Source organism: Paramormyrops kingsleyae, chromosome 20 (genome assembly GCF_048594095.1).
Source record: "Paramormyrops kingsleyae isolate MSU_618 chromosome 20, PKINGS_0.4, whole genome shotgun sequence".
Classification (NCBI taxonomy): Eukaryota; Metazoa; Chordata; class Actinopteri; order Osteoglossiformes; family Mormyridae; genus Paramormyrops; species Paramormyrops kingsleyae.
This window is the reverse complement of record NC_132816.1, coordinates 12,701,392-12,718,679: the sequence shown is the minus strand read 5'-3', so window position 1 is coordinate 12,718,679 and position 17,288 is coordinate 12,701,392. Positions and strand designations below refer to the sequence as shown.

Sequence of the window (17,288 nt, the reverse complement as noted above, 5' to 3'; positions counted from 1 at the left end):
GTCCTCCTGTGATTAGTGGTCTCTTGCTTTGCATAGGATGGATACATTACTTAGTAATAAAGTATAACAGGACTGAAAACACAACTTTAGCAATTAAACCCAAATGCATCTGTTCTTCTTGTTTGTGCAATATTTTAATAGAATTTTACATGACGTTAAACATCAAGTATAAATCAGTTTTTCAGTTTTAATGCATTTTAGTATGACCGGCTTTTCTGTTGCCCGACTTGTGTTCAACAATTAAAGTAAAAAGGCAAATAAAACAGAACAAAATGGCACTGATTCAATATTTTAATTCAGCAATAAAACTCTTTGAAGCACTAAAGCAAGCTTTTTCCCTATTAAGCAAATAAGGCACATTTCGGAATGCCATTTTATGGACATTTAACAGAAGAGTTGTACATTCTTTGCACATTCCCAGCAAAAACATCATTCTTGCCTGCCACTCTGTGCTCTGCCAATTTCCATTTAGCATTAGTCTTTATACAAAAAAGTTACAAAACATTAATGAGTAAACATTGATATCTAATTTATAATAAAGAAGTGTATGTCAGCGTGTGTTATTCCATTTCCCTGTGGTTTTCTTCGGGAATCCACAAAAACAGTATACTAATACGTTAGTTGTTATACATACACAATATCTGAAATACAGCAACAGAGTTAGTATTTTGGTGTAGGCTAGGATACAATAAAACTAATGCACTAAAAGTTACACAAAAACTTTTTTCTTCCAAGCAATATGAAAGATATGCACATGCAATCACAATCAAACATCATGACCCCTTGCACAGCGGACCAGCTATGCTTTCCTAGCTATACAATTAAAAATCTACATTTGCTCCTTCACGATAATGCTTTAGTAGATAATGCATACTAGAAGGCACACTTTCTTGTGCTTTGATATATTGGTGAGCGCTAAACTACAAAACAGTGATACAGTGTTCTGTATCTCTGAAAACAGCCTGATTACTGTTGACTGATTACTTCTGCATAACATTATATTGCTTTCTGCTGTTAATGTTAGAATCGTAACACTGCCCTTTAAAAGGGCAGCATAAGTGTTTCAAAATACACATATATGAACTCTGATAGGCATATAAAACACATACACATTAAACACTTGAATAATATTGTTAATACTGATCATATATTCATCCATACACATTAAACAAGAGAAAATGGCTTTAAGAGAGCAAGGGTATTTAAGAATTATGTACCAACCTTCATATAATAATCTATGTAGACAACAATATTTTCTTCTTAGTGTAGTTTTGTTGCATATTTTATACAGAAAAAATATTGTAAAAAAAAAGAAAAAAGAAACCTTCCATAAATATCTTCTGTAGGATATACCCTCAGATTGTAAAACATTAAAAAAAAAACTCCCAATCTTGTTTATACTTCAACAATAGGCCCTTTTAAGGAAAAGCTTTGATATTGCAATACAACATTTTAAAACAACTAATATTCTATTTTGTGAATGATGGCCTCCAAATATATACATATAACAATCATTGCAAAGATCTGTCTGGGGAAGAACTGTATTTTTTGCAATTGTTCCAAAAATGTTAACATCTCGAGAGGTTTCGAAAATACATACATTGTTCATAGAAAATGCAAAGAACAGTCAAAGTCAAGTAGAAGTCTCTCAAGGCAAATACGTCTGCAAGCAATTATGCTGTCAAAAAAACAAGAACCTTTTCCTCGCTCTTTACATATTTTCAAAGCACTCTACCTACTCAAAAATGTCTCTCCTAGATAGCATCAATGGCCAGAGAAAGGAGTTCTGAAACCACAAATCACATAATTGTTTTTTTTTTATAGGTTTCCAACGATTCTGAGCTAATTTCGAGGACTTCAAGGCCCCTTCTGGTTATTGTGCTAGCTCCTTTGGCTCAGCTTGACGTTTTTGTTTCCATTATAGAAATAAGGATAGAGCATAGTATAGAAAAAGCCGTTATAGTGTCGACACGTTGTTTGCAGACTTGAGTGGAAGAAGTAAATAACCACAGTTTCAAATGACTCCATCAAACAATACCTACGTCTAATCCACACTAAAACCTTAACAGGCCACTAGACGTTCCCTCAGAAATGCAAACAAACAACAAACGTACAATCAGAAACACAAGGTAGGCGGTGCAACTTCATAATATGATACTTTTACATTATTTGTAAATAAAGCCATTGAATTGACATTGAGTTGATCCCAACAATAAATGGGTAACATGACCTGCTTTTGTTTTAACTGTCAGCATTAAAGGAAATGGTACTGTACCTCAACGATTCCTTCTGCAACTGTAAACTTCGATTTTCAACTTTTAATGTTCATAATGATCTTGTGACTATAGAAAGCATGTTTGACTGATTAACCTCCCCAAATGCACACACAAATAACACCAACATACCCTATCACTCAGCCCATTTGATGCCATCCACTGTTGTTAATAACATTCATGTACAATGTTCTGTTTAAGAATCATTTTAGCAATTACTGTTTCACATTCCAAAAAGTTCACATTACAGTCCTGTTCAAATCTACTAAGCTACCTGAACTGTTTATTTCGCACGTTGTAAATTATCAGTTGTAAAAACAGGTCAAATATATTAGGCCACATACCAAAAATTTAGTCAACCACGGAAATGTTGTCAATTTATATTAAAAAGAAAGATGCCTGTAAAGGTTTCATTTACAAAGCAAACCACATTTCCACTGATTTTTTTTAGTTAATTTAGTAATTCCGCACTACTTGTATTGTGGTCAGCAGAAAGATTTTGTTCATTATTGATGATGGGACAAATGAAAGCGATTGCGTGGCCTGTAAGGAATAAGTGCCTTTCAACTTGGCTTTGAATAAATCAAATGATATCTGCATTTATAACAGCAGTGCTATAATTGTTTTTGCCTGTTGGAAATATCTGTTCATATATTTAAGTCAACTAGGGGAATCAAGGAAAATATTAGCTAACCTGGCATGCCAAGAATGACTTCTGAATAGTTTTTTTTTTAATAATTTTATGGTAAACGTTACCATCATGTCATATCATTTCCTAGTTTCCACATTTGTGATCTGGATGTTTACATTTTGCCACTGAATTAAAACGATATTTATTTTTTAAATATTAGGCAACTTAAATTGTTTAAATTGATTGATTGCTGTATCTAAAATGCCTGTATTCGTGTCGGCTGCATTTTGAAGGTAACTCGGTTAGCAATGGAAGAAATTGCTTTGAGGATTAAAAACTAGGCTCTTGGTTAAAGGATTTAAACCTGTCATAAAGCCCTTCAAATACTTTTCTGATGACATTTTTTTTCCCAATGCCACACAATATCCGACTTTCTGAGTTTTCCTGCCTTATTAGAACAGTAAACAAAACCCCTTTTAGTAACTTTAAATTTCCATTTTCACATTTCTGCTCGGTGCTCACTGGTCTGAGATACGTCAGGGTACACAGTGAACCCATCAGTGAATTACATTCTCCTGGTTCATCTAAATCAGGGGGCCGCTAGAGATTTTGGGCCCCGTGAAAGCATATCATATTGGGCCCCCAACCCAGGTCAATCCAATTACGCTCCAAATTTTTAGGGCCCCTGTCAGTCAGAGGCCCTTGGAATCGTCCTAACTCCACCCCCCCCCCCTCCTTATGGCACCCCTGCTTTAAACACCTGAAATGGAGATTATCATCTCTCTCACCCCACCGCCTGCCCCCCCGGTTTGCTCAATTACACATCTTCACTTAACGTGTCTATTAAACAGTGGCATTTAATTGTAAAATCAATGAAAAAATTCCATCTTCTAACTGCTTTGCAGGGTGGCCTGGAACCTATCCCAGAATGCATAGGGCACAAAGCAGGGGAACACCCTGGATGGGATACCAGCATGATAAAAATCACTATCAGCAATTCAAAGGCTCCAATCTGCCTAACTTTATGCCTTTGAACTGTAGGATAAGGCATACCCAGCAGAAGCAAGACAGCAGAGGGAGAGCGTGCAAAGTCCCAACACTCATTCAGAGATGGGATTCGAACCCTCAACCATAAATATTTGAGGCAACAGTGCTACCGATTCAGGCAAGAAGATGGACGAATGTTTAATAACAGCACATCATATAATATCTGCTAACCATGCATGTGCAACCGAAAGTAATTAATTGCAGCTTAATAAATCTATTAGGTTTATTTGTTAAACCCCAAAATGCTGCTTTGTCCTTTGGTTCAGGAGGCCCAGACCTCTCTAAATTAGGGACATGTTCACACCTGTAAAATAATTACAGACAATGTGCAGTTCAATTGCTTTCCCATGTGTTTCAAATCAGTTGCCACCCACTTCAGGCATAAAGTTGCTTTTTATTCTCCGACATTTAATGGCAGATGAAAAGCATTGCGCTTTAAATGCCTCTATGTGGTAACTGTTGGCTTCCCATTTGGAAATTTTTAACAATTGTTATTTTCCTTGAAATTCTACCTTGATATATTTTTTTCCCCTGTGTCAGACATTTTATGACACAATGACCAAACAAAAAGGAACTGCAGACTTGTTTGACCTCTCTGCCACCGGACAGGCCATTACTGAATCTCTGCAATATGATTGCAATATCCACGACAGACTATATAAGCTGCTTGCGGACCAATTCAAAGGTGCTGGGAGTGGATTCAATTAGACCGCTTTCTAATGCTCATACTGTATAAAAGACTGGCCAAGTGTCATTGTGTAGATTCTTGAAATTGTTTTTGGTTTACTGGTAAATGGTGACTTATAATTAGACCTAGTGAGTTTGGCCAAGCCAATTCAAATATGCATTTGGCAACTTACTGGTTACATACACTGTTCAAACCACGTGAAAACAAAACCACCTTGGTATTTTTCATTAGAAGCGAATTATTTCATTTTGGTTGTTTCCTACACTGTTAGGTATTATTTCAGATTTACAACTGGTTCAATTAAATACACAAGTGTTTTTCATCTATTGATTCCTCAGACTTTTCAAAAACAAAAAAGCCATCAAACATATTTTAAGGAATATCCATTAGGCATCCATACCTGACAACTTCCTATTTGAACAGTAAAATTGTCCTGAGTTTAAACAGACTTCTGAAAAGCACTGCTTCAAATCAAATCTTCCTATCTGAATGTGGGAATCTGAGACAATCTATTTGTTTAATGTGGCCAAACTGCTCTCAAAATTATGTGTGAATATTGAAAACATAGCTAGTTGTCTGAAATTAAAATCAGGCATACGGAATTTTTTAAAGTTAGTAGAATCTATAGTGTTTTATTTGTTTGATAAGTTCTTTGTTTAAGGGCACTTGTTTCAACAATTACGATTGCTATTTACTCATTGCAAGTCAAAATCAAACAGGATTTTCAGTTTTCATATCGAATAATACTGTGCGTTTTAATTATAAAACAACAGTACACGATATCAACTGATATCTTCATATATAAATTATGTATGTATATATCTCGGGGTTCAACAAATTAACAGAAATATACAATAGCATATCTACTTCAAAAATACTGAATTATTTGCCAAGCAGACTAACGCTTATTTAAAAATTCATAGCATTACAACTGAATCTACAGTAGTTTCTAATGATGTATGGAAATCGTTACAATAGCTATATATGTCCCAGTTAAAATAGTCAAATTGCACGACACGAACACTAATTCTAGTCTACAACGAAGACACGGTAAACTCCAATAATAAATACAACACACAAGCCAGGGATAAACTTTTTCATAATCCCTCAGTTAATTCACAGTTGATAAGATGTGCTGCCCACCCACTGAATACGAGTAAGAATGGCGTCGAGAGCCGTATTAAATTATTAGCAAAAATAAAAACTCATGAATATTCAGCATATCTATAAATTTCACTTGGAAGGGAAAAATGGAAACAAAAACAGAATTATGTAAACAAAGTCAATAGACCCCACAGTGAGGTAATCCATTGCAACTGATATGGGCAGCAATACTGTCAGTGATATTGTAGTGTTAAAACAATCTCTCAGTTATACACATACACAGATAAACTTGTTACATAATACTGATTATTTAAGGCCTATGAGCAAATAAAATATATACATATCAAATTTGGCAAGTTTCACTTCTTAAAGAGCACTTTGTGGGTGACCTGTAGATTGTTACGGAGAGGGCTGGGTGGACTGGGGAGACCTTCATTCGGAGATTATTGCACACGACGGCAGTAGTAGCCAAGGACTTTGCATTTTTCACATAAATGCTGAGGGTGCTCTTTGCTCTGGTCCGAAACATCCAGGCCGTCAGGTTTCTCCAAAGGACGCTGTGCAGGGTCACAAACAAACATGTAAACAAAAGCAACATGAACGTATGGAAATGACAAAGAATGTTCTCTAAAAACATTACTATGTCCAGGGGCGTCGCTAAAGATTGAAAGATTGGCCCCATGAAAGCATATCATATTGGCCCCGCAGTCCAGACCAATATAGTTATTTTCCAAATGTTTTAGGGCCCCTGTCACTCCAGGGCCCTTGGAATCGTCTTACTCCAAACCCCCCCCCCCCCCCCCCCCACCATGGCCACCTGACTATGCCTATTAATAAATACAGAGAGTCCCCAGGTGATAACCAAGATCCATTCCCTAAGTCAGTTTTAAGCAGAATTTGTACGTAAATCAGGAAAGTAGTACATAATAATAATTATTATTATTATCCAATAATAATAAACAACATACAGTATTGCAATGTCTTCACGAGCATCACAAAGCAGTGCGAGTGTTCGTTATTACAAACTATTGTATTTCACTATAGTTTTTAACATAGTAGGTTTTGTAGCAGTCCATTCGTAAGTACCAGCTGTCCAGAAGTCGAACGTTCTTAACCCAGGGACTGTCTGTAAACCTGAAAACTAAATCTACATAGATAACTTTTTGTAAGGGCTAGGGTGTATTTGATGTAAATTTAGTTATTCATAATTATCAATATCCATATATTAAAAGTATTTGACTTTCATTTCGGTTCAACACAATGAGAAAATGTCCATGATTATTTAACTCTCTTCCTGTGTCAACATTCCGTTAAAGAACTTCTGATAGATTTAACGGTTATCCTATGCTCACAATTCTGGCACAGCCTGAAAAAAAGGTTCCCAGACCTTGATTTACATGCACTGCCGTCTGAGTAATCAATTTTATACTATGGATGCACTGATTTAGTTTATCTATTGTGATTAAAGTAAAAGTGAACGCTGCCCTGCGTGTTTATGCAAACCCGACTAGACAGGGGAGACTGCACTGGAGATTACTTTCTTGGAACCGATGCGTTAGACTGCAAAAGTGCCTTTCAAAGCCAAGAAGGATTCAGACCTCTGTCATAAACTGTTAAACACAAATAAAATGTGACGCTATAAACATCCACACAGTGAAAGTAAGCTTCAGCACAAAGAATGATGCAATGTATGTGTGATGCGTACGTTGCTTTGGTAACTGGCAAAGCACTGCATACAGTGCACTTAAACAACAACAGGAGAGCCCAGTCGGTGGGTGGAGAAGGATTCACTGGTTCTTGAATAATGTTTTTAACATTGATCCCATTTGTGCAATATGCTCTTAATCTTCGACAGACCACTAGCGGTTCTATTTAACAAACTTAAACAGCTGCGTATATACTGTGCATTAAGGTCACCGTTCACATACATGATTAACGTCACGCATTAGCTGCCGCGGCCTCCCCATGTAGCGAGACACCTTTAAAAATTTTACTTTTTATTCTAAAACACACTTTTTACTCGCAACAGCAGAAGAGAAGTATCACATTCATTATTTATACTTTGAGGTTTACCTTGGCATCAAGCCTGAACATATCTAGAGAAAGAAGGCAGAGTTTTAATTATTGGTAAAATCTGGCAGACCATTTAATCCCTAATGGATGTGAAACACTAACATGGATGTGGAATCCAAAATCCCACGAAAACACGAACCCAGGGATGTGTAACAGTTTGGCCGGTACTTCGCTAGTGAGCTGTGCTTTGGTGTATATTTTCCTCTGTTGGCCACAAAGCGTTGTTTGTTATTCATCCCAATTTCATATATCGTTTACATCATGAACGCTGGGCCGTGATTTTTGAAATACTAGTGGGGGAAAAAATGCACAGCGTTTGCCGAATCGTGTGGCTATTAAATGCTTTTCAAGAAAAAGTCTCAGGAATCTCCTAACACAGTGCAGGAGTGGAGGGGGCTGTACTTGGAACAGAGCTGGGGATAAATCTTACTCAGTGACAGAATTTCCTCCCCATTAAACTGCTCTAACGTTCTATCCTAGGAAAGAGAAAAAAAGCCCTCAAAGGACGGACAATATGGTCTCCGCAGAGTCCGAGCTTCTTAGATGGCAAATTTCAGGCTTTATTCTCCGTTTAGCGTCCCCCTTGGCATGGCAGACGATGCCGTCTTCCTGGGGACAGGCAGTGTTTTAGCGAAAGGTGCGTACCAAGCTAGTGAAAAACAGGCTGAATGAATGCATTCTCTCATTTTTATACATGGAAAGTGAGATACTTTCCAGATATAATTTGGCAGAATGCAGTCATCTCCTTGATGCAATGGCTACACAGCTATATGATAAGCATTCTCCACTATAGGGTCTGTCAGTGAAAATACAGTTGTCAAAGTTTATTTATTCAGTACATACAGCATGTACAACGGCTAACGGGAGCTAGACTGGTTAAAAGCACAGACATGTAAACTTGAAGGTTTAAGTTGTAGTTGCACTTCTGGGAGAAACACTTAAGCTGAATTGCTTTGGCTAAAATATCCAGCTATATAAATGTATTAAATTTTAAGTTGCTTTGGCTAAAAGAACTGGCTAAGCCGCTAAAGAAACAGTAAAACTTAACAATCGATTTGAAGTCTTGATATAATAGAAGTCTGAACAGTAATTAAGCAGATTTGGAAACTTAGTATTATAAGGTCACAGAATTGGATGTCTCAGATTGGCTGGAAATACTAAAGTCTGTTGAAACAGGGGTGATATTAATAGGCTTTTTATTAGACGGTTGGTAAATGTTCTGCTTATTAGAATCAATGGTATAAATCCTTGAGAATATCAAGATTATCAGTGAATATATTATATATAACAGTGACTTTCTTTTGAAGATTTAACTGTTATGCTGCCTATCTATACATCCATCCATCCTTCCATTTTCTGCAACTGCTTGTCTAATTCAGGGTCGCAGGGGGTCCGGAGCCTATCCTGGAGGCTACAGGCGCAAGGCAGGGAACAACCCAGGACGGGGTGCCAACCCATCGTAGGCCTATGTGTACAATATAATGTATATCATGCATGTTGGCATCGATAAAAATACTAAAATGAACCGTGAATCTGGTAGTTGTGAATGAGGCTTTAGCCAAAGCTAATGTAACAGAAGCACTTCAAAAAGTTCACTGTTCACCTCTATCATCATAGAGATTCAAGCTTGGGGCTTTTTTTCTGCACAAAAGGAGCTGATGACCAAGACTGCGTTGCCGTGGCGATGGAGGTTCACAGTTGCTACACATGGCTTCAGCAATTCAGCAAAGAAACATTTTTAAGTTGTGGTCACTGTAACAATGTTATCTGAAATCTTTCTAAATACGGGATGTTATGGATTATGATTATACTCTTTTCAACTCCTTGAAATGGTCACAGTTCTGTTTTGGAGTGTCTTATTGTTCTGCTATAACTGTGACTATTTTTATAGTTACAGGAGAATATAAGAAGGCTCCAACATAAAGCAGTAGTGTTATATAGCATACTTCCCAGTGTAATGTATTTATGTAACATTTCATTATCCAGACAAACAAATCAGTGTTATTTCAGCTAGATTTCCCAACTCAGTAATCTGTTTACCTTTAGCAACTTATGTATGTTTGAGTGGTTCCTTAAATAATAAATAAAAAAATAAAACATTTTGTGATCAAAAAATCACTCACTTGCATATTCTGTGACTTTATATTCAACTAATAACAAAAGCGTGGTCTGGTTTTTTACTTTCTGGACCTGAACTATCCACCTCTGCTGTCTTTAAAACACAAATGAAAGAAATGGTAACCCGTTTGCTGGGTGTTAAAGGAAAAGGTCAATGAGTGTGATTTCAGAGATTTGAATCTGGGTCATAAGCTCTAAAGATCTATACCTAGCAGCCTAAAAAATGGTATAATATGACACTGTGATGCAAGCTATTACGATATATCTTCAACTTGGGATGGAAGATTTTCTTTTTTCATCAAAAATGAACAAAAACTGCAGTGCCACTTTTCAAAACTCGTTCAAAAAGACTAAATGCACAATGTAAAGGCTTTAAAGTTCTGTTTTCATTTGATATGAGGTCAAAGGCCAGGGCAAAATCTTATCATTCAAGAAGCAAATTTCATACTGCAATGTAAGTGGATCATCATAAATTTTGCAGATATTGTGACAATTGCACTACCTGTGTGACAGTAAGTATGGAAAGCTTGTGCATAAAACAAAGTATGGAGCAATATTTGTTTACATGTTCAAAAATCTAAATCTGCCCCAAAAATCCTAAGCATGGAGAAAGTCACAAGTAAATAAATATGACCCACAAACACCCAATGGCCGTGTTTCCAAACCTGGTCTACGGGGACCCAGCGAGCTGGGAGGGAGCAAAATTTGTACTGTCTGGCAGGGAACTGGGAGGGAGTAAGAATGTCTTTGAGTCCCTGAGGACCGGATTGAGAAACACTGCTCTTTAGCAAAAGGGTGCAATTATATATATGCAGAGAACACACAACTTGGGGCATATATATATATTTGCTACACTGTGACTAATGTATTTCGTGAGAGGCTTAAACATTCAGTCTTCTGTATATCTGCATTGTATACTCTGACGTAAAAGGATGTGAAGTATTAAACCTAGCAGACACAACAATAATAATAAATACAGATGCTCCTCGACTTACGAGGGGGTGAACGTTTCGGACAGGCCTATCATAAGTTGAAAATATCGCAAGTCGAGTATGAATATGATTCGGTAGACATAACGGGTTTGGCTAAATTTGGTCAAACACATAAAAAAAACACACTGCGATACATCGTCAAACACTACGAGATGTTTACACACAAAATCGTTAGAGATTGGAAATGTGGCTGCGTCGATGCATATAGCATATAGCTACCCCGGGAACAAATCAAAATTCAACGTTTGATGACTATTGAATGTGCATCGCTGTTGCACCATCGTAAAAGTCAAAATAGCATGAGTCGAGCCGTCGTAAAGTGATGAGCATCTGTATTGATTTATTCTTTGAATCAGAATAATTCCTGAAGGTGTCAGCAGTTCCTTATACACACCTGCTTGTGTGGGTAAACATTGATATGGCATTTGATACATTCTTGTCCCATGTTGGCCCAGGAATTTCCACTCATCCACTTCCTCTTGCATTTTGGGCATTTATACTCCCCGAAGCATCTCTTCTTCCCTTGATATGGAGTCAGACCTTCCCCCTTGGGTCGAGCCTGGTGAGACACCGACAGCAACATTCAGACATCTGATAAAGCAGACTGTTCGACTGTTTGTTTAAAAAAATAAAACCATTTACAAAAATAAAGACCTTTCTTAGGTTGTCCTGACTAAGGATTAAGGATTGTATTTGTTGTGATCAAATATGGTTTTTGAGACACTATGGACAACACTGTGTGGACAAACGGGTTTTCAGTGTGTTTATTGATTAACCCCGAAAATATCCCCATAAAAATTCACCGGAACTGAGTAGAAAAACCATAATCACAGCAGACAACAAAAAGAATTTCAAATGCTTTGAGAATCCTAATTTTATTGTGTTAGCATCCAACATCAGTGGCCAAGTCCAATTTCCTACTATTGGAATTACATTTTTAGATGGATATTTTGGAATTAAGGGAACCTTGTGTGCATTCCTAAGTTTCAAATATTTAATAGAAATAAAAACAAATGACAAAAGTAAGGAATTACTTAGTTCAGATAGATTAGCTAAGGATGTTGAGGATGATTTTAATTTGGCTCATGTGGTTTTGATTTTTATATTGATCTGATTGTCAGTACTATGGAAATCATTCTTTGTACACTGCATCAAAATCCTACGTAATTACTTCTGTCATATTGGGAAATAGTGGATTAAACGCTGCTTATGTGAAAACACAGTTAAAACAAAGAGTTTATATGCAATTTTTTTATGCTAATGCTGGCAGAGGGTAGCAAGCCAGGGTGAGGTCACATGACATGACAGCTCCCTTGCAGATATCATGCATAACTGATTGCTCTTTCTGCAGAGAATAGCTAGAAATAGCTAGGGCAGTGTTCTGCACTCAAACAGCACCATTTGGAAGCATGGTTTTAGCAAGTGAAAGACAAGGCATTTCAGGTTCAGAAGCTACAAATCCAGACCAGTTGAGCATGAAGAGTCATAGTCACAGAGTACTCAGTTGGTTGGTAGAAACCAAAATCTTGGTCTGAATTTGTAGTTTCTGGACCTGAAATGCCCAACAGTGGTAAGAGGCATATCTATCCATCCATCCATCCATCCATCCATCCATCCATCCATCCGCTAATTGCTCATCTTGTTCAGGTTCTTAGGGAGGGCTTACGAATGAGTCATTAATTTGACCTTGCTATAGGTTTTTTTAAACTGGTGTTAAGGTATAGACAAGGTGTGTTTTAGGTATGAAACTGTGTAATATCTGTTCACCATTGCAACTTCGGTCTGCATACCTAAGACTGTTGCATGTGTTTCGTGGACAGTGGCTCAGTACAAACCACCAGTGTTTTATATTACCAAACCAATTTGAAGGCATACAGGCTTTTCATTCACCATATTTTTTCATCTGCTGCTAATCGAAAATATCCACTTTTACATGTTATTCATTTGATTTGGATATTTTCATGCATTTATATCGTTTTCAAATAGCAAGACACACTAGACAGTAATAAAAACACATTCCACCGAAGTATTACATTGATAAATGGAGGCGATACGCAGACCACTGCCATCATCGAAGTTCCACACAGCAGAAACTAAAACCAGAACTGAACATTGTACTGGCTTGCAAATGATTATGTATATTTCATTGATTCTTTTGCCATTTTAACCAAAAATAATGTATACTGTAGTAATTATCTGTGACGTGCCAATATGGAGAGAAAACACATTTAAACAAACATATATGGAGATGACTTGTACCATGTGGTTTATATCAGATTTATTCTTCTCTTGTCCAAATTTGAAATTCCTGCCTGAAAAAAATACAATGAGCTCTGATCTTCCTTATTGTGTGAGATGAAGCCAAGCATCGCTGCATTTATGTCAGAATGGTACGTCTGTTTTCAGTTGCTTAGTGGAAAACGATCCGTAGCTGGGTCCAAATATGGTGCCTGAATGGGTGGGGCTTTGCGGAGGGGAGGGGTCAATGGCAGGCAGCAGTGTGAGTAATGCAAAATGTAATCATTTGCATCTGTTTCGTTCCTCTGCCGTGCCAGCAATCTGCGTCACGGCTTACATGCCGTCACCCCCTCCAAAACAAAATAAAATGAAATCACTCAACAATTGTAAACAGAAGTCCCCCCCACCGGTTTACAATGGCCACAAAACTTAACCGCTCACTGTCGCATGGCTAAGGACTCGCGTGCTCTTGCAGAGGTTTTAGATAAGCTGTTGGACTGACGCCCTTCTCTCATTGGCTGTCTCTGTGTGGTAAGTGAAATGTCATACGTGTCCACATCTTTGCTTTAATCGTAAACGCTGCGTTCCAACAATATGTAATGTATGTAAACTCAATTCCTCTTGGTTTTATGGCCTAATGTTGGCACCAAAAACATACATAAAGGCAACCGAAGATCATAAAGATCTTGCTTTATAGGAAGAATGGGGATCTTAAGTGTTTACGTACATAGTCATATGAGGCAGATGTCTAACTTAATCGTGCCCATGTGCACACTGTACATTCTTACATGGAAATACTTTCTCAGTTTTCCAAACCAGATTTACCTAACCATGTGTTTATCTACTGAAAGCTTGTATTTCTATTTATGCAAGTCGGCTATCAGTAATAACGAATGATGCGGAAAATATCTGTCATTCAGACCACCATGGGGAGAACGCAGGGAACTCAGGCCCCAAACATTGACCTTGGTCATTTGCTTACACATTTAGTCTGTGCAGTCTAATCAATTTTTGCTACCTTATTGAGTACTGTGATTTCGGTCTACTGCCCCAGCACCATAAGGTGTAGAGCGTCCTGTCCAGTTTGTGAGTGGTGTCACTCATGTTCCAGCTATTTTGTAACCGAGGACTACAATTACTTCCGAATAGTGACCAACTACAAGAGCATGGAAACAAAGTGCAGGGATTTCCATGCAATACTATAAGGTAGCACCCTTTTACTGACAATATTTTCCCTTTGTGTGACCAACAACTACATCCTGAAATATACCTTTACAGTTACTAAGCAACTGCATAGCTCAGGTGGACACTAGTCCTGGGAAATTAACTTGAACCCTTTCAGGCCGCAGAACAGTTCCTTAACCACTAAACATGTTCATTACATTGACCGCCCCCCCGCCCCACACACACACACACACACACACACACACACACACAAAATCCCCCCAGGGGTTCCAAACCCTTGTCCAATCAGAATGAAGTGAAAGCTGTTTTCCAGCTGAACATTTCTTGCTATTAACAGAGCTGCTGAATGAATGAATTCAAATCACTTGTAATCATATTTATAATGCATCTTTCCAGCTAATTTATGTCCAGGTATATTTGGTCTGATTAAACTGTAATATATACAAGAATTGTAACTATGTTTTGATATCCAGCAAAAAATATACCAAGTTAAAAAAAAAAGAGAGATTTTGGGAAAAAAAGACTCTTGCGGAGATAAAAGCCATCATAACCTGAGTTTGACATCTGTCCTATGTGTCACTGCCTTTTAAATTTATTATTATTTTTTAAAGGCTATTGATAATGATGAAAGTGATTAATGTCTCAAGGAATGAACCTATTGAGCTAATCATTATAATGACCAAAACCAAACATAAATGCTGCTTCATAGTTTTAATATCAGAATTGTTTTATGATTTAGGTAACTATATCTGTACTTCATTATTCTGAAAGTGTTGCCAAAACAGTGATACTTATAAGTATGCATGAATGGCTCTTAATGGAAACTACAGAACGACACGGAAGGACTCGATCTTCGATTCGTAAAGTCCTCCTTTTGTTTGTTTCTGACCCACATTCCCGAGGCCAGCCAAACACCAACACTTAGAAATGTCACACAAACAAGCCTGTTGTTTTGTCAGTTGGAAGCCAGGCTGAAAAACATGACATCAGAATTCCAGGGTTCCACTCTCAGATCCTGACTTGGAGCTGAGAAAATACTGAATACTCTCTCCTCTCTCTCTCTCTATGATACCTACAGCCAGATGAAGATGGAGCCCACTATCTACCCTTAGTATTTACACTAACCTCTAAGTTGATTTGGAGGCAAAGTGCAGACATGCTAAATAAATAAATAATAAAAAAATGTACAACTTAACTCGCATAACATGAAGGTACTCTGATATGAAGTTCACGGTGGGTTACTACTCTTGGCTTTCAAGTATACTATTCCTCAGAAAGTGTTTGAGTCGAAAGATTAATGAATAATTTATATGACCTTCAAGTAACAGCAGAAATCTGCCAAGAGTAGAGGGCTGGCATAGTAAAAGACTCTACCAGTGTTGCTTTGTGGAAGCCTGGAACTGATTATACCATTCCAAGGCCTAAATACGTAGTAAATATTTCATATTACCTCCACGCAGATTCACAAATGCATTATAAAAACATGATCAACTACATGAACTGTAAATAACATGGGATTTCAGAGACTTTAAGATTAGTATAAGATGCATAAGATTTTAGTGTAAGATGATCACTGGTATTGCGTTTATTCACTGATTGTTCAAGGTTTAACTGGGGCAGCGGTGACTGAGCAAAAGCTTCCCGAATGCATAACCTAAGATCGTCCATCTTTCTGTGAAAACAAAAGCTGCAAGAAAAATGATCTACAAAGGATAAATATGAAATGACGACAGTGATTTCAAGAACAGTTTAAACAACAGCTGCTTGGGGCAAAGGGTGAGTTTTGGTTGTGTTTACACGGCCGTATTGCGCAATGCTCGGAAACAAAAGGACTACAAATTCAGCACATGCAAGATACGTGTAATGGATGCATCTGAGAGACCTAGCAAGAAGCCAACCAGCAGAGCTGCCATTATACTGACCCGCCGATGTACTTACAGGTGTAGAATGCTTTAAAATATTTCTGTCTTTATTAACCCCTGTAAAGTTAACAGGTACTTGTTTTGACCCTAGCCTATTTTCAGGTGAGACAATTGTTGACTGCCATAAACTGTTAATAATTAAGTGACTGATGTGATTTTTTTAGTCAAAGTATTATGTCCCATTCACATAATTTACAGATTCAATAAAGGCCTTAAAATTCAAGCTTATTCTATTGAGAAAAGGCTGTGCTGCCCATTTTCTCAGTGAAGACAAAATCCTTAGAATCTCTCAGTAACATTTAGTGGGTCATTTAAAAAAAAAAAAAAAAAATCATCGGAAGAAATAGTTTCAGATTGAGGTAACTAAAAATTCAGTTAACTGGCTAGGAAGGTATAGCCCTCGACTGTAAATCTTTAACGCACATCAGATTTGAAATGGGGGTCCTCCCTCCAGCTGTGGCCTCCAAGGACAGCAACGGGGGCCCAAGCCTGAGAGCTCAACCAATGAGCAGAGGCGTCCTGCTACAGGACAAATACTTCAGCGGCGCAGTCATCACTCCCAGCTGGAGAAGGCTCTCCAATCAAGCCGTAAAGGACCGCGGGGAAAGGAAATCAAAGCCAGATGAAGTGCACATTCGGATAGCACAGGAAAACATGAAACCCATCATGGAGCCGCACTGACTGTTTTAAGTTATATGTTAGCTGGAGGTGGTAGAGGGTGGCACAAGGAAAACCTACAAATAAATGTAGCACGTGAAAGAAAAGTCTTGTTGTTAAAGTCACATGCTTCTAGTCTCCGACTGTTGGCGATTTTTAAACGATTGCAAAATGACTTGAGGTTTTTTTTCACAACTTGTTGAAGTCCAGTCAAGAGCGCCGTAGTCACGAGTGAAAAATAATTGCAGAATGATCTAGCAATTACATGCAGTCATTCCCCAGCCGTGTGTCACGTAGGGAAAGGGGACTCGTGTGCTGGCTGTCCCTGTCCCTACCCCTCAATGACAGGATTGGTGCCAG

At 37.8% G+C, this 17,288-nt stretch overlaps 1 protein-coding gene across 1 annotated transcript in view; it reads right to left on the bottom strand.

Moving 5' to 3' along the window:
• Positions 1 to 273: 273 nt before the first annotated feature.
• The window catches only part of zcchc24 (zinc finger, CCHC domain containing 24), a 41,565-nt gene continuing 24,550 nt past the window's right edge, over positions 274 to 17,288 (bottom strand). The window contains exons 3-4 of the mRNA XM_072703900.1: positions 11,321 to 11,485; positions 274 to 6,300 (exon numbers count right to left, since the gene is read on the bottom strand). Of these exons, the coding sequence (XP_072560001.1) occupies positions 6,187 to 6,300; positions 11,321 to 11,485 (279 nt within the window). The 3' untranslated portion in view covers positions 274 to 6,186. The remainder of the gene's footprint in view (positions 6,301 to 11,320; positions 11,486 to 17,288) is intronic.